The 18,682-nt window shown below is 40.6% G+C and overlaps 1 protein-coding gene across 3 annotated transcripts in view; it reads right to left on the bottom strand.

Moving 5' to 3' along the window:
- LOC146457558 (sacsin-like) overlaps positions 1–18,682 on the bottom strand; it is a 36,847-nt gene that overhangs the window by 15,200 nt on the left and 2,965 nt on the right. The window contains exons 1-7 of one of the 3 annotated variants that reach the window (XM_085091815.1): positions 16,199–16,214; positions 14,633–14,680; positions 12,995–13,107; positions 10,938–11,048; positions 4,078–4,225; positions 2,364–3,345; positions 795–1,378 (exon numbers count right to left, since the gene is read on the bottom strand). In XM_085091815.1, the coding sequence (XP_084947941.1) occupies positions 795–1,378; positions 2,364–3,345; positions 4,078–4,225; positions 10,938–11,048; positions 12,995–13,107; position 14,633 (1,939 nt within the window). In that variant the 5' untranslated portion in view covers positions 14,634–14,680; positions 16,199–16,214. Of the gene's footprint in view, positions 1–794; positions 1,379–2,363; positions 3,346–4,077; positions 4,226–10,937; positions 11,049–12,994; positions 13,108–14,632; positions 14,681–15,511; positions 15,528–16,198; positions 16,215–18,682 lie in introns of those variants that run through there. The other 2 variants (XM_085091816.1, XM_085091814.1) reach the window with 2 other exon arrangements.

Here is an 18,682-nt window from a genome sequence, read left to right on the forward strand (position 1 = left end):
GATGGGCCTTTCCTATTACTCCTATATACTAAGACTTTTTTCACGTGTAGAATTAATTTTACTATCTAAACATTAGACAGGGCTATTTTGGTTTGATATGGTTAACGTTTTGAAGTGCTTTAAGGTTAAAGGACAAAATGCATTTCACACCACTTTTTATTCCTGTTACTTCTAACTGTACGTAATTGTTCCGAGAAAGCAGAGGCCACAAAGATGGGACTATTCCCTCTGTGTTATGCTAAAATAATGGCATGCTGCAACGAAAAGGTAATGTCATCCAAGGATATATGAATGAAACACACACGATTCTAAGAAATTTGGAAAATTACGAACAAATTTTTCCTTGCGGAACACGACTAGGATGAATATTTTAATGCTAGATCCCTCAGCAAGCGTCACCCAAATAAATTCCGCAATGTGATTCTTCATGTTGTTATTGTGAAAATGAACGTGATTTGACGGTTGCTAATTCGAACTTTAATGTATGCACACTGACACTACTTCTCTTGAATATTTAATTAAGCTTCCCATTGGTGATAGTGAATTTTCTTTTGTTATTGAAACTATTGTATTTTCGTTTGAATTTAAGTTTAAATAGCTTATGCTGTTGTATTTTTCTTTAGTGTGTACTGTAACCCTCGGTTAGCGTAGCGAAAATCAATACATATTGCTACACAAATCATTTGATAAATGTCTTTTTTGGTTTTATTTGTTGTTTTATATGTTTTATATGTTTATATGAAACTTGTACATTTAATCTTTTCTCAATAAATCAAATCAAATCAAATCAATACCTTTTCTTGCCACATCTTCTAGTTTTTCTAATGTGTGTTCATCGACCTCTTGGTCCAGAATGCGATGCTTTAGACCAGGAAGAAGCTCTGGTGGATGAATTTTTGATGTGATGTAAATGTAATCACCAGCTGAGCTTTTGAAAGGCACAACGTTTCCATCAGAGACAGGTAAAAGTTCAAGCCCAAGGAGTTCAAAAAAGTTATCATCTTTGAGAACAAACTTGAGAAGGCAAAACTTTTCTTTTCGTCCTAGGCTACTGTAACAGGATGGTGTGACCTTGAGAATTCGACGCACAAAGGATGGTGTGATCTCGAGCTCTTCGGTGATAGGCGTGTAGAAGCTTATGGACTCCAACACATGATTAGGCAAGATGGCGACGTTTTGTTTGGCTTCGAGCAAGACATTCTGAAGAAGCTCCTTTGGATCAAATTCTTCAAGCTTGTCAAAGATGGCCTCTCCCACGTTAAGCCATTGGCCTCCGTGGACTTGAGTGTATATGACTTGTTTACTGCGCAGCAACTCAAACAAGGGTTGTTGGATTCTTTTCCATGTTTGTTCAATACTGTTGATATCTGGCCACGCTCTGTTTGAGACAAAAACGCCAGCGTAACGATCATTAGTGATTGAAACGTTAAATGTAAACGCTATGCGGAGTAAAAATCAAGCTTTCCAGCGTCACTGCCTTGATCGGGGACAAAAACCTATCTTCATGGTAAAGATTCTATCTTTACTTTTTTGCCTATAGGATGATAGCCTAGTTCCCTTTTGGTCTGTTTTGTCCGCGAGCGAACTTCCAGATTACTGTCTGCTGGGGTTGCTGATTTGTTGTTGTTGTTCTTGTTGTTGTCTTGTCTTGTTTTTTGTTTATAGTTACACTGGTTGGCTCGTGGGCATTAGTTTACAGGCATATTGTGCAACAAATTTCCCAATTGGACAAATTGATTATCAGAAAACCATGAAAGCCAGTAGACCTCTGTGAAAGATAAACCCAGATTTTAAATCCTAGAATTTGATTTAAACTCCATTCCATGAAGTGACTATTACTACTCGACAAGCCCTCCAAATGTAGAATAAAATATTTTAGTTCCTAGCTTCTTCTAACACTTCAGTTCTCCAAGCATACTTACGCGTAATCCGAAAATTTCTTCACTGCTTCTATACTTTACGTACTAATTCAAAAACAAAAAGAATAGAAAACGAATGGGTTTTTATTTCGCCTCAGCTGCATGATTTGCACTGTTTCTGACAACAATACCAAGATTAACGTCTTGCTGAACGCTTAATCAGCAAAAGGATTCTTTAGTATCCTTTCAGGTTGCACAGGGAATGAAGAGATAAGGGTAAAGATACTTTAAGGAGGTCCAGGCCTAAGGAATTCTCCTAGTTGACAAATTCTTGAAAGCAGCAACAGCAAACAAATGAAGAAGGCACAGGGAAAAAATGGGCGTCAAAATCTTCTTACCCCCCACGCGCTTTCCATAAACTAATTTTTCACTCTTGCTGAGTGCCAGACTTACGCCTTGTACCATGTTTTGGATCCGTCACTGATAAGCGATAAAAAAACTTACTTGTAAATTGATTCTGGTTGCACATTAAGGCTCCTGTTGATAATAGCTTCACATATCAAGGTAGCATACGCATTTGGAACAGCTTCCTCCAACAAACAGTGGTTCCACAACAAGGACTTGTCAGTCAGCTTCTCTCGGTTCTCTTGATCGGCATTTGGCGTTTTGATGTGACGTCTATTCTGGCTCAGAGCAAAGAATCCGTTCACATGCACTGGTAAGCCTGTCATGCTTTTCTTTTGCACTGGCAAAGGAAGAGCGCAAAACACATGACCTGAAATGTCGGGCGTTTCAGGGCTGACTCCAGATGGTAGCGCCATGGCTACGCCAACTGAAGGTAAATAGCCGAGGTCTGTATCTGTCAAGAGTTTCTCAAACTGTTCTGAGAGGTGACCTCCACAGCAATAACTTGTGACAAGAAAGGAATGCCTCTGCATCTCACCATTCCTCTCTGTCTCAATTGTGAGCGGGTACGTGACTGTAACAGGCTCTGGCATGTGTTTACCAGGCTCTACTTTGGCATAGAACTCTTTCCTTTTTCTGCAGGCTAACTGAAGGCTGTCGTCGCTGATTTTAACTCGAAAGATTCGTTTTGGGTGCGCCTGTGATTTCTCCCGCACGTAAAGCTCGATAGCTTCTAAATTTCGCAGAAACAAAAGCACCAGATGAGCATCAGCAATAAAACTATTAAACAAGCTTTCCACCTTGTCGAAAGAGTACAACGTTTGTGATAATTCAGAGGGGGTGTCACGCAACGGAAAACGAAACAGTGTGCCATGGTAACGTCCTGCACCATCGAATTCTTTATCGCTAAATTCAAATAGTCCTTTGTAAGGACGAAACTGATCTGGAATGTCTTCCATGATTTCACGCTGTTTATTTAACAGCCACGCGAATCCGGTTCTCCGGATCCCCTCTTCGTTAAAGTGCTGCTCGTGCGGGTCAAGGAACGCAATTCTTGTGTTGCTGAGGATGCTTGGTAAATCTAGGATGAAAATGAGTAAGTTATATAACATACAATCCTCTGTTAGGCTAAAAGGTTGGTAAAAAGCACCTGCATTGCCGAATAAAGGATCCAATACGCTGAAAAGATCGACGAAAAATCAGAATAGCGTCGAGGAAACCAGAAAGTTATATGAAGTAGTAACAATTGTATAGAAGGCTAAAGAATGTTCCAATTTAGTGAAGAATGCTCCATCGTCTTCTGTGTATTAAATCTGGCAAATTTGATTCCACCCTCCCGTGGTTAACGCTTCACTTCCAAGTTCTTATTTCTGCACCAACATCTTCAATAGTAAGCACTGATGACTTCACAAATGGTACAGTTTCCAGAAGAAGGCAGTTCGAATCCTCTCTTTTGTCTCACTAACGCTCTTCCATAAAGCTTTAAAAGAAATTTAAGGACGGGACTCTTAATACAGATTATCTTTTTTAGAGTTAACTTTGGAAAAAAGAGATTTTAGCAAGGGGTATCGGAATCCAAAAATTGGGGTTACAACGCATTTATCAAAGATAGTAAGACAACAAAAGTTTTGAAAAGCTCTATTATAAAAACAATTTATGGCATTTTAGTTCAAATTGAAGCTTAATTATCTGTGAAAATGCGTTGTTACCCCCATTTTTGTTATTCCAATAACTCTTGCTAAGATATTCTTCTCGCGCAGAACGAATGCCCAGTTAACAAAGGATAGCACAGTCCTTATGGCTGAAGGGTTACCTGTCATATGAAACACGGATTTAAAACCCAGGCCAAATCGACCCACTTTCATAGGATCTTTGACTTTCATACTGTCACTCAGCATTCTAATGCCCCTCCAGTCATTCTTAGAAAACCGGGCGTTGTTGTACGCATAAAGTGCCGGGCCCTGTTGAGGAATGAAACCAAGAACTAAATCAGAACTCACTAATAACTCGCCTTCTTCCTACGAAGGGCCTATAGGGTTATGTGCTGCCCAGGAGCCGCTCCAATGGGATCATGACAATGGGACGTTTGACCTGGAACGGTGAATCTATTTTCGAAGCACTTTCTGGCACGGGGCAGGATGAAATTCTTCAGGCGAAATGTGAGCAGCGATTATAACTTATTTAGATCGAGATAAAAGCAGTGAGGAAATTAATTTTACGAAAAACACGACACTCCTGAGTTTTACAACAGACATGTTTCGGCAGTTGCCTCATGAGTGCCATCTTCAGTGTGAAATGAACAACAAATTACAGTGGAATATAAATGCTAAAAAAATTACAATAATAATAGAAATAATTAAGACCATAACAATAGTAATACAAAATTAAACAGAAAGTTCTAAATTAACGTGTATGACTTGTGCGTTGAGTGTAGGTTTTTCCCAAACTATGTGCAACGCCTCTTTGATTTTAAGGGCAAACCGCGTGGATGCCTGATCGATGATGGCAAAATTGTCGCGGGAGCATGCAGAGCGACATGCTGACGAAGTCTCCAGATGCTTGAAAATGTGTGAGGCCCCGTCCGTTTCCAAGTGTTCCCTTACACGTGTGTTGAAATGTCTGGTGGTCTCACCGACATAGCAAGCTGCACAGCCTGCGCACGAAAATTTATAAACCACACATGATCAGAGTCCATTGGGGATAGGGTCTTTCACACTAGAGAGACTACCTACTTTGAAAGAGGAAAACGCTAACACTACGTTTGCATTATTACAATAGAAATGTGAAAGTCGACTAGAACATTCCGCAAGAAAACATTCACCGGCTTATTAACATGTTTTTCTAGTTTTACCTCATTTTCATACAAAATTGGGCTAGTCAAGACACTTGTTGACAGAACTCTCAAGATTTGTAACACCTGGCAAGCGTTTATTGAGGACATCGCGTCACTAACATTCATCCTAAAGAAAAACATGTATCCTCCCAGGCTAATAGAAAGAATCATTAACCGCAGTGTCACTCAGTATGTAACAGGCAACTATGTAAGATCAACTCGTGAACAAGCGCCTAATACCTTTTATTTCAAATTACCATACATAGGTTATATTTCTAGCATCGCTCAAAAGGGCATTCGTCGACTTTCACATTTCTATTGTAATAATGCAAATATAGTGTTGGCGTTTTCCTCTTTCAAAGTAGGTAGCATCTTTAGTGTGAAAGACCCTATCCCCAATGAACTCCGATCATGTGTGGTTTACAAATTTTCGTGCGCAGGCTGTGCAGCTTGCTATGTCAGTGAGACCACCAGACATTTCAACACACGTGTATGGGAACACTTGGAAACGGACAGGGTCTCACACATCTTCAAGCATCTGGAGACTTCGTCAGCATGTCGCTCTGCATGCTCCCGCGACAATTTTGCCATCATCGATCAGGCATCCACGCGGTTTGCCCTTAAAATCAAAGAGGCGTTGCACATAGTTTGGGAAAAACCTACACTCAACGCACAAGTCATACACGTTAATTTAGAACTTTCTGTTTAATTTTGTATTACTTTTGTTATGGTCTTAATTATTTCTATTATTATTGTAATTTTTTTAGCATTTTTATTCCACTGTAATTTGTTGTTCATTTCACACTGAAGATGGCAGAGGCAACTGCCGAAACATGTCTGTTGTAAAACTCAGGAGTGTCGTGTTTTTCTTAAAATTAACTTATTTAGAGCAGTTACTTGCTACACCTCATGTGCTACATGTTTAAACTAATTACTTATATTATTGTTGGCGAGCGTTAGGAAGGCAGCACACTGTTCTCAACAATAGCGGAGAAAATCCAAAATTTGTCGGATGTTTCATATTGTATTGTCAGTGTAAGTTAAGAAGACAGAAAACGAACTGGTGTGCGCGCGGATAGAGCGTGCTCACCAATAGAGACATTTGAATTATCGTAAGCATTTAAGCGGCCTTCACACGGCAAACTAAAGTTGGCAAACTTGTGTTGGCAAACTCAAGTTGGTGTGTGTGAACGGCAAAAAAAACAGTCGGCAAGTTGATAAACTGTTGGCGCCAAATAGAACTTGCCTCTATTCTTGCCAACTTTTTCACCAACTTTTTCGTGTTGGTAAACTCGTATTTGACGTGTGAACGGTTGGTAAACGTGTGTTCGTGACTGTCAACCAATCAAAACACGCGCTCTTTTCACGTGATTTGCGTGGCACTTCACAAAATGGTGGACGGACGTGTAGACGAACGTGCAACTTTTCGATTAATCGAGGAAGTTCAAAACTGTCCAGATCTTTGGGACGTTTCGTCTGCAGCGCATAAAGACACAAAAAACAAGCAGAAGAAAATGGAAGAACTAGCGGAGAAACTGGGGTTAAAAGGCGGTAAGTAAAGGATGGGATTTCTACTGATATAAGGTTTCGTCCAAAACTTTCTATTTTTCCAGCGCTTTCTGTTTCTTCTTCGGCGAATAACATACAATAGGACCAAGACACAAGCGGCAACTCTTCGTGAGTGCCACTGCTCTGCGACGGTTTTGTTGCAAATTTAGCGCGTGTTGTGATTTGACGCGAGTTTGACGTGTGAAGGCACGAGTTTGCCAACTTTTTGAAGTTCGCCAACACGAGTTTGCCAACTTAAGCTTGCCGTGTGAAGGCCGCTTAAGAGTTTCGTAAGTTACGCGTACGATTGTCGCATGTGCGAGATGTTTTTTTTTTTTTTGGAGGGGGGGGGGGGGGGGGTTTATTTTGGTAAAGTTTAGTACCAACCGCGTTACCGTTTTTGAGGTTTTTTTTTTGTTGCCGGTTACCCTACCGTTTTTTTTAGAAGAGTTTTGCGCAACCGCTTGCGAATATTTTCTGGCGACCACGACGGGAGAAAGGTGTAAACTGGTGTTTGTTTTGAGGTCTCGTTTGTGAAATGAGTTTCGAGTTGTGCGTTATGGCATCAGATACCGACTATACGAATTTACCGAGAAAACGAGGAAACTAAACTGAGTGGAGTCGACAAAAGGAAGGAAATGGACATTCTGTTGATACAGATAAAGAGTCGAAAACGTACCACAAAAACGAAAATTTCGAAACTGCCACACGAGCTGGAAAGACTGCGTAAAGGAATCCGAAGTAACCATCATCGAAAGTGCGATTGAGCAGCTGTGGGCAGCCCAAGAAAATGCACAGGAAATTTTAGAGGAACTGTCCGCATTCTATTTCGAAGTGGGAGACGATTCTGGGAAAAACGAAGCTTTTGAAGAGTCCGAAACAATCGCAAAAAAAGTACAAAAAGCGATTGAAGCAGGACAAGATGCAATAAAAGTCCGCGCGGCCAAAACTGTGAACATAAGTAGGTCTTCAAGCGAGAACACGATGGATCGCTCCGAGCAGCCAGTCGGACAATATCAGCTAAATGAAAGTCATGGCAATCATGACGACCGAAACCGATTGTTGAAGCCGTTAAAGATTCCTACGTTCAATGGTGACAAACGAAAGTTTGAAGATTTCTGGGCCCTCTTCAGAAGTCTATCAGACGAGTCAACCGAGCCACCGATCTGAAAATGGCAAGGCTGCGACAATGCCTCACAGGGAACGCCTTGGAAGCCATTCGCGGTATCGGAGTCACTGCTCCCGAATACGAGGAGGCCAAAGAGATATTAAAAACGAAGTATGGTGGTGAGCGACGGCTTCTGCGAGCCTACATGGATCAACTAGAAGAGATGCCATTCATTAGAAGTAACGATATTCAGACCCTGGAGAGGTTTGCTGACCTTGTTAGAATTACGTTGGTAAAATTACGGGCGGAAGGAAGAGACGGAGAGCTAGAAGATGGAACCCTTCATAGCTTGCTGTTAAAGAAGTTGCCTGAATGAACGTCAGGTAGAGAATTACAGCCGCTGGTTAAACGAACGCGCCAGAGAAAAATCAGTGGTAGCTGTCAGAGGCTGGCTTAAAGACGAGGTCAGATCCCTAGTTCCTAATCAAAGCGGCGGAAATGGTGAACGGGAATGAATCGAAACCAGTCGAGTACGCAAGACCTCCTACAGCATCAAAGTACCAGGATCAGAGCAGGATACGAAATTTTCATACCGCTACGACGAGAAATAAGCCAAGGATCACGAAGCCTCCCTCTTCCCTCTGTAGTAGTCTCGATCACGGTTTGTGGTTTTATAAGCAGTTCTATGAAAAAGGGGTAGACCGTTGGCAGATTGCTAAAGAAAGAAATCTGTGTTTTCGTTGCCTTGCCTCTGATCATAGGGGAAAGACTGTAGAAAGGCCCGCATATGTGGAATCGAATCATCACCGCCTTCTTCCTTGAAGTGAAGTGTTGGCAGAAACCGGACCGATGACTACGTTACCCAATGTTGCCGGACTATGGGAGAGGCCAAGTTGTTCCACGGGAGGGGGCGCCCGCAGTGACTCTGACCAGCTGTTATGTCAAAACGCTCACTGAGTCTTATTCGTTACGAACTGTCCCTGTGTAGATGAAGGCTAATGGTAGAAAATTAAAGATAAACGCTATTCTAGACGACGCATCGAACGAAACTTTCTTAAACGATTGAGTTGCTGGGGTACTTAGACTGCAAGAACCTTTTCAGAAAGTTCACGTTTATGTTATCAACGATACAGTGGAAACCTTTCAGCCCATGCCGTTAAAGATTAAAGCAGAAACTGTCGATGGGAGGTTTTCAAAAGAAATCAGCGTAAAAACGTGCCTGCAGACAGTGACAGGCAATTACAGAGTCGTGAACCGGATCGAACATCAGAATAAACGGCCTCACCTGATCCTGTGCAGTTTTACCAAGCCAGCAAACGATGGAGTTGTCGATCTTTTGATTGGAATTGATCACTGTGTTTGCGGGGAGGAGACCCTACTTAATTCCCATCCGTTGACTTATCAGAGTTCAGACCCGCGAGACGATGTTCCATTGACCCCTAACCATTTCGTGCATTGCCAAATAGCAGGACAGTTCCCCCTGATTCTGTTAAAACCACTACTTTTCACCCGCGTCAAAGATGGCGAAAGGTTCAGGACATTATTTCACGAGTGTGGAGGGGATGGCTCAAAAAATGTGTTCCTGCCCTCAACAGCCGACCAAAGTGCACTTTAGAAATCCGAGACCCAAAAGTTGGGAATGTAGTTCTTGTGATGCAGCCCGATACTCCAAGAGGACGTTGGCCATTAGGGCGAATTGTTGAAGTATATCCCGGACGTGATAGCCACACCCGTGTGGCTAAAGTTGCGTGTGGAATAAAGACTGTCGTTAGACCAATTAACAAAACTGATTCCTCTTGGAATCAATTGCTAATTAGTTATTTAAAAATACACCAGGACTACCTCCCAGTGTTGGGAGGGGGAATGTTAAGAAGACAAAAAAACGAACTGGCGTGCGCGCAGCACAAAAAAAGTATATATAAATAAATTTTAAAAATCGGACAGATGTTATAAAGTTGTCACTAACGAGATTACTTTCGCGGCAAATGACCTCACCCGCGAGCTTTCGTTGTACAGTGATTGAATAGAGTCATGTCTTATCGTTTTACTTTCGAATATCTCGTATTTTGATCCGAAGGTTATTTCGTTGATTCGGCGCCATACGTTCTGTGGTTGTCGCCTGAATTTTACTTGCTTTCCCTTGCTGATCGAAAACAGTTTTAAAGCTGCCGTATCTACCATACCGGTCTTGTGTTAGAAAATGTGACTGTAACGAGATCGGTTTCCTGCGTATTTCTTTCCATTGCAGTTGACTCCAGGGGAGCTGATGTTTTATTGGTTCGCGGTATCGTGGGGTGAGAAAATCTACTGGGGAGGTGTGAGGTGTTAGCGCGTTCGCGAATCATGTTTTAAAGAATTTGTCGGTTTTGAAGGGTGATGGGTAATTGAAAAATCTTAAATATCTCTGCTGCGGCACCGTTTTATGTAATGCGTCCCTCCACTTTTTAGCTCCACGGACTTTACACTTGGATAGCTAAGTAACCAATCAGCTTCACACCGTTCTGTTGATTGATCCTCTGCCATTGATAAGAAACAGTTGTTTGGATTCAGCGCCCGCGTTCGATATCCGATACGTTGACTTCATGTGAATGATGCACGGTAGTTTCACCTTCTGAGGGCTACCGGCACTTTCGAAGCAAACAAATTCCCCAAATTATATTTTCCAAATTCTACAAATATTAAGCTTTGTATTGATGTCTAGGTTGCTATCGTTTACTTAAAGGTCACGCGGCTACGAATTTTATGCCGACGGATACCACGCGAAGGTCGGTCATAACATAAAATTAAATGGGGCTAAGTAATCTCGTTAAGTAATAGACCTTATTCGCTCTATATGCTAGATGTCCATCACAAAGCACGTGATATTCTCAGGAAAATCGATCCTTTGTCTTTTTGGAAGTAAAAAAAAAATGCATGCCATGGGTTTCCGTTTTCACACCTTCACATTACTTTCTTCCTAATTTCTGTTCTTTGTGTTCAATTAATATGAGGAGATAAAGAAACTTGAAACTTGAACTTGAAAATGTGACCGATTCTAAAAGTGACTACTCCCTAGAGTACGGTCTTGTGATTTGTAATGGGGCAAGAAAACAACGGAGCGAATGAGGCCTATTAAAAGTAATAGTGAGTGAAAAATCAGAACTGCTGGTATCATGCACTACGTACAAAATCTGTTAATACACACCTGAAACCGAGCAAGAGTTTCACTATGCAGTTTCTCTGTTCCATAACTGTTCTCGTCGTAAAGAAATTTAATCTGACTCGCTCCTGCATCTTCCGCATTTTGGACGAGCTCCTAAAACAACACATGCATTTAGTTGCGTCAAATTGAACTACACAGAAGCAGTTTCTCGTGGAACTGTTTTTATGACATCGCTGCGGTATGTGTTAAAAGGCACGCTTACAAAGATTTTAAATTTTCCCGTTTGATCTTCCATTTAAATGAACATCCTGCAACTTCTTAGACTATCTCACTTTCTTGCACGTCACGGAAAACAAACATAAAGTTATATGACGTCTGATAAGTAATCAAGAAGTAATTTCCACATCACATGGCATCATTCCTTCATGGCTCTGACTTTAAAGAGGCAGTGTCACCTATTTTACTGTCACTTTGATTGGCCAAAAAACATATTTGAATCCGTGGAATCGTTAAAACAATGGTTCAGTTTTATTAATTTTAGGGAGCTTAAGCAACGACGACGGCAACGGCAACGAAAACGTCACCTGAAAATATATCTTTATTTCATTTGTGTTACTTCGAGATTATTTCAACTCGCTCAACTTTTACAAAACTGGCGAACTATCCAGGAACCAAATTGGTAGGAGTGGCGTACAAGTTAAGAAAGAAAATGAAAATCTAACTGTCGTGCGTTCACGTTCTCCACAAAACCGTAAATGTGGTCACTTCACGTTGTTGCTTTGCAGAGGACGACACAGAAATCTACCAAAATGTAAAACGCACGTGCAGAGCGATTGATTTTGTTCATTAAACCTATTGTTTTGCGGCGTTGTAGTTGCCGTCGCCGTCGTCGTTGCTTAAGCTCCCTAATATCCCTACAAGTACAAAGAACCTAGTATTAATTTTGTTTGGCTGCAGATGGCTAGGATGGAAATGGATTGCAACCAATGTTTTCAAGACTTTTCGTCTAATATTTGAAGCAGTTTTGACCAAAATACAGCCGTGAAAGTGCCCCTTCAACCCTATCTAGACTGCGGGGTTGAGGAGGGGGGAGGAGAGGGTGGGGGTTGTTCCCGCGGCGACTTTCAACTCTGAATAACGTTTTTTAATATTTGAGCAAACGCCACGCCCTGAGACTTCATGACTTTGTTCAGAACTTTATCTGCGAAAAATTTGGTGTGGTCGGTTAATATTGATTGACTTCAATGTTACCATGGCAACAAATGTTTGACAGGCAGCTTTTTCAGAAAATAGCGTTATTGGTTTTCATTGCTCTCTGTCCAATTTTGGCGCTTTCCTGAGGTTTGAGAAAATCCAGAAATCCAAGATGGCGGCCACTTGGCAATCATGACCTAATTACCACTTGATATGACGTTGTCTCTTCGCGTTGCGGACCTAAAAGGAGACAAATTTGGACGTACTACCTATTCTCCAAGTCTCATTGTCATACCCTTTATACTTGCGAAGTTATGGAGGGAGGAATTCGCCCCCTCCCCCCGGCCCCAAGAGACCAAAAAAAGGGGGAAAAACCGGTCTAGATAGGGTTAAGGTAAAGATTTTTTTTATACAATAGACCCTTGCTTTTTAATTGCTATAGCTTCGTTTCAAACGTTGTGGACTTTGCCTTCTGTTTTCCTTTTTGTGTTTTTTATTTGCCATGAACTTGTTTTTGTTAGAACAGACAATCCATGAATTGTCAGAAGGCTATTTTTTTAATAATTTAACATTTTCTGTCAAAACAAGAGCAAGTTTATTTGGACAATTTCTCATTTAAAGAATATCAGCTGATTGCCTTGTGGCAGAAAACATTCAAAAAGTGGTTATTGCTAAATTATATTCAATACACCTTTTATAAAATAGATATCAGGTATGTACTTTATCTTATTTTTTGTGTCATTTATTTTTGGTTTACTTTCACTTTCTTTAAAATTGCTTTCCTTAACATCAATTACGACCTTAACAATATTAATCATTAAAAACAACAACAACAAAAGTAAAGACTACCAAACACAACTAAAATCTCCCACAACTGAAAGAAGTATCGTAAGGCAAGGATCTACCTTTAGTATCTGCCCATCATCTGGGTACTGATCTAGGATTTGCTTCAACTGCTTTATGAGTGATGGCTGAATAAAATCAAACTCTTCATCATCGCTGTCTAGTTCTGGATCCACTACAAAACACCACACAATAAAACACAATTGAACCTCTTCCTGTGCTCATACACCTTTAATAGGTAAACAGCCACAGACTAAATGCATTACTGTTTCTTAACCAGATTTCCCAAGCAAGGAATCCAATATAAAGATTGGGGTGACAGCCTCCATCAAGTGAATTCTCTTTTTCTTATAACAGGCAATTTAGTCCCTTGTTCCCCACAACTTCCCTTAATTCCCTTATGAGACACAGGCTGGGATATTTGTCCTCCAACATTTAGTCCCCCACCCCATCCCTGAGTATCTCTGCGCTTTCTCAAACCCTAAGCTGGGAGAATAGGGAGGAAGATGGTGGCCGGGGAAGCCCAGATAATCTTTTTTTCTGTCTTTTGCCAAAGAGCTGTCCGCCAACATTACAACTAACAAGAGAAACCTGTGCTATAAATATTTGGGGGATTAAGATATGCAAAATCTTCATTCTGTCAGGGTAGTGATGTGTGTGTGGAAAGAAATGGGACCCCTATTCAGGTTTCCAAATTGTAAGAGGTTTTTTCTATTTGTTTTACTGACCGCGGGAGTTGCTAACAAATCAGACGAGTCATTTGAGAAGATGCTAGGATAAATAACACAAGGCTCTAGTCAGCAGGGCCTGCGTCTGGGATGTCATTAGACCACGGGGGGTCTAATGGGGGGGGGGGGGGGGGCGGAGGGGATAGTGTTGGTGGGCAACTGTTTGCTTGAACTTGAAAACTAAACTTAAAGGAAGAACTGGGACTGAAGACAGTGGTTTCCACATATTTGATATCATCTATCGATGGTGAAGCACTCAAGTGAATGCTATGGCAAGGCGTAATTGACTGGTACTTATATTTTCAACAGAGAAGCAAGGCTTTTGATTATACACCAGGGACAGTTTTGTTCGTTTCTACTAGACACTTTGTTATAAACTCTTAGAAAAAACGAGACTTAGTCAGCTGCTAGCTAAACACCTTAAACAAGTTTAAACTGAATCTTATTTCAGTTTTGTCTATCAAAATAGCTCCACAATAGCCCATGAAAATTATTGCGCATTGTGCACTGCACCTTTATCAATGCTAACCGGTCACATACCGTGTTGTGTTGTACAGAAATTACGTTCCCTTGACCCCTACAGCGACCAGCAGAAGGGGCCATAATTTTCTTTTAAATGAAAGGTTTTATTAGCTTAATATTGAGGTTGCTAGGAACAAAGCTGGTTGTTGTAACGACCGAAACCCGACCAAATACAAGCTTTATGTGCTGACCCCTACAGCGACCAGCAGAAGGGGCCATCATTTTCTTTTAAATCGAAAGGTTTTATTAGCTTAATATTAAGGTTGCTAGGAAACAAAGCTGGTTGTTGTGACGACCAAAACCCGACCAAATACACAGCTTTATGTGCTCTTGTGGCTAAAAACGTATCCCTCATATATATTGCAAAATTAAAGGTCTTATTAATAAATGTACAGCATGTAGTCACATGGCTCACCCTTGCATCATAAGGAAAAATTAATTTTTACTCACTCGTAATCACCGGAAGCCAGAGTCCTTAAACTGTTCGGTAATCATGACCTAGCAGGGAAAGAAAGAAATTTACGATGTTAGGTATGATATATTCAGCCATTTATTCTATGTGACAACTAATCTATTCTAATCTATTTTCCAAATAGTTGGCCTCGACACAGCAATTTTAATTGAGGCTTCGAGAGTAAATATTTTGGAAAAATGAATTGAACGTTTCCTGAACTAAGAAAGCCGTGTCTAAGGCGATAGAGTGTCGTGTACAGGTCCTGAAAGTTCAGTCCTGGGCATGGTTAATCGGCTGTGATCGTGGACGCGACTCGTTCTTGATCGTGCATACCATTAAATAAGTCCACAACATGACTCTAACTTTTGGCAAAGGAAAAGGATCTTTGAATTTTAATTCCTTCAGCATTTTCTGAACAAGAGTTAAAGCCAGCAATCCCAGCCGGTGAATCATGAAGGAGTGAATGGCATTAGCCGACGAACAGAGCTACCAAAAATGAGGTGTGCGCATATAGCGGAATCTATATTTCAGGAAGTGATTATGTTCACTCTTGACCGATTTTGTTTTCCAATTTCCATCACCATTTAAAGAACATCTCAAGTCGGCCGTAAACATACACCTTGCAAAATCTCTTATCCCTCATCGCAATATCTGCGAAGAATAAAACGCAATTCTTAATTTCTCGAAACCGTTATAGCAACGAAGAAACCGTGAGAGGTGTTCGTTGCTGGGCATGTTTCCAAATTTTGATACACCGACGTTATTCATCCACTTTTGTCGCGAAATTAACATTTCCACGAAGCGCTAGCAGCTGAAATTATGACTGAATGGCCGAAGCTCTCGAATCAAGGCAATAAATGACTTAACTGACTTACCCAAAACCTTCACATGCAATAACTCTTCGTCTGTTGTTAGTCAAAACAAGCTTGCCGGTGTTTCTCGGAATTTCACTGCAATTTTTAAAGCTTCCTTTTTCCCGGAATCGACAGGTGAAAAAACCGTGGAAGTCACGTGAATAGATTTCTCGGAATAATACACGCCTCACATCCAGTGTAAAGGTAGAAATTTAAGGGGAAACGTTCATGTTAAATTGAAATCTTTGACGGAGTCTTAATGTGTATTTTAAGCCTTTTTTACGATTAATGTATTTCTGTTGTTGAAGACGGACGAGATGCTAGAAATGAGGCGTGCGCATATAGCAGAATCTATATTTCAGGAAGTGATTATGTTCACTCTTGACCGATTTTGTTTTCCAATTTCCATCACCATTAAAAGAACATCTCAAGTCGGCCGCAAACATACACCTTGCAAAATATCTTATCCCTCATCGCAATAGCTGCGAAGAGTAGAACGCAGTTATAGTTATCAATTTTTGGAAACCGTTATAGTGACGAAGATACTGTGGGAGGTGTTCGTTGCTGGGCAAGTTTCCAAGTTTTAATACAACAGCATTATTCATCCACTTTTGTTGCGAAAAATTTCCACGGAGCGCTAGCAGCTGGAATTTTGACTAAATGGCCGAAACTCTCGAATCAAGGCAATAAATGACTGAACTGACTTACCCAAAGCCTTCACATGCAAGAACTATTCGTCTGTCGTTAGTCAACACAAGCTTGCCGGTGTTTCTCAGAATTTTACGGCAATTTAATAAGCTTCCTTTTCCCGAAATCGACAGGTGAACAAACTGTGGAAGTCACGTGAATGGATTTCTCGGAATACTACACTCACATCTGATGTAAAGGTAGAAATTTAAGGGGAAAAGATTTATATTAAGGCGGGGGTAAACGTGAAATTTGAAGAGGTTTTAAGAAGGGTTAGAAGAAAGAAAATGATTTTTGGAACACCAACAGAAAGTTGATACCCACGCAAGAGCACCAAAGGTTGCTAGTGGACTAACTTGGTGTCTGTCTATTAATTATTAACTAAAAATTCTTATTTTAAAACTTCACTAAATCTTGAATATTTCTAATTTCTCTTTATTTTTAGTTACCAATCCTTCTTGAAAAACTATCTCCTCCCAAATGTACCAAAAAGTCACCCAAAAATTCACAAACAACCCCACAACATATATTCACGGGATGAGCAGAGAGGTTTTGGATTGCTTGAAACATGAACGAGATATTTTCATTAAAGCCATGTCAAGTGCGGTAAAATGGCGTTTAGGTTTACCCCCGCCTTAAATTGAAATCTTTTAAGGCTTTTTTTTCTTACGATTAAAGCCCGCCGCACACGTGAGGAAAGAGCTGAGCAAAATGCCTCGCGAGGCAGTAGTTCAGCCATTTCCTCTCGTGTGCGGTGAAGTTTTGGTAAGAATTTCGCCTCGCGAGGCGAAATCTCAAATATCCAACATGTTTGATACTTGAGATTTCGCCTCGCGAGGCGAAATTCTCACCAAAACTTCACCGCACACGAGAGGAAACGGCTCAGCTATCTGCCTCGCGAGGTATTTTGCTCAGCTCTTTCCTCACGTGTGCGGCGGGCTTAACGCATTCACCTGCATACTTTATTCGAACCGCATTCATCTAACTTTAGGATGAAATCTTTTAAAATGATTAATAATTTTTTGTAGAATATCTTTGCCAATAGCTTTGAAGGCGAGGCTAACAAAGCTTTTCATTTAAAAAACTAGTTTTGTCTGGATATGAATGAAAACTTATTTTCAAAAAAAAAAAAAAGTATTTATTACCTGGCTTTCATAATGAGGTTCAAAGCAACTCGGAAATGGTCCATTAAGGCAAAACTATTCAGTGTAATCAAACGCTTCGTCACATGTCCCGCATTTCCGTTCTACATTTTCTCATTCAGTTATTACCCTCTCCTAGTAGCTCCATGTATCAAAAAATTCTTGCTATCTTTTACGACAGGACTGATAAATGATTTTACTTTGTCTTATTTGCAACCGCTAAATGACTTACCACATTACAACTATCAACATGGAAAAGAAGTAGATTACACTAACTCGACCTAACTCTTTGTTTTCTGATGAAAATTCAGCAGGCTACAGTTTTCTTGGAATTTTTCCGATGCTTTCGTGGAAAAGTGCAGGCAGCTGAATAAACACTACCAAATTTCTTCTAATTGAACTTTCTCCAGCGTATGCAAAAAAAAAACAACAACTATTCTTTCCTCCCACCTCGCAAAACACAGACTTGGAAAACGAAATAATGACATAACATCTCCTTGTCCTATTCTAGGACACAGGTTGCATATTCAGTTTTGTTAATATCCGTGATAGAAAAGTCTCTTTTCACGGTAACATTCCGCCATATTGAAATTTGACTACTGAGTAAACCGCACGAAATGCCGGGTTTGTGTGATGGGGAATTCATTCGTTAACTTTTATTTATTGTGGTATAATTTACATTGTATTGCAAAACCTGTGAAAGCCATAAAATTTTAATTAAACACAGCAGAACAAAGAGTTTTGACAGTTTTCTGTTACATTTGGAGGAATGTAGCCGTGTGAGAAAGTGATTAATTTGAGGGGTATAGTTGGGCCGTCGTGCTTTTAAGCTTTATAATTTATTTATCTTTGTTAGTCAACCGTTAACTTTAACAGGGTATCGCAGACCATGCACAGAATAATGAAATAAGCCGCGATTACACGATCTCCTGCCAAACCACATCGGCCGGGTCCACATCCCTAGAATTATTACACACACGCTCAGAAGGCATTCATCGCAATTAGAGTTTCTTTGATGCCTTGTGCTTTCGGAGTGATAAAATACCGTATTGTATATGCAATTAAAGGCCAGCTAGGTTGTTTTGCAAGAGATTTTATGCTCAGGACTTCAAACAGAGAGCTGTCTTAGGCTTAGCCAACACAAAGAGTCCTTAAAAGGGCCGTAAAATAATCTAGGTACACAGAAATCTCTTTTCTATACAACTAGCTATTTTTTTCCTTGAGTACAGTGCCCTTAAATGGCGGGCGAATGATAACTGGTAAACTCACGACGGTCGCTTCCGAAAGCGGACGAACCGTGTTTCCCAATCTATTGTGCTCTAATAAATGTGGCGTGTTGCAAACAGTAAGAATTAGAACAAAA

Source organism: Pavona decussata, unplaced genomic scaffold, assembly GCF_977016875.1.
Source record: "Pavona decussata unplaced genomic scaffold, jaPavDecu1.1 SCAFFOLD_240, whole genome shotgun sequence".
Classification (NCBI taxonomy): Eukaryota; Metazoa; Cnidaria; class Anthozoa; order Scleractinia; family Agariciidae; genus Pavona; species Pavona decussata.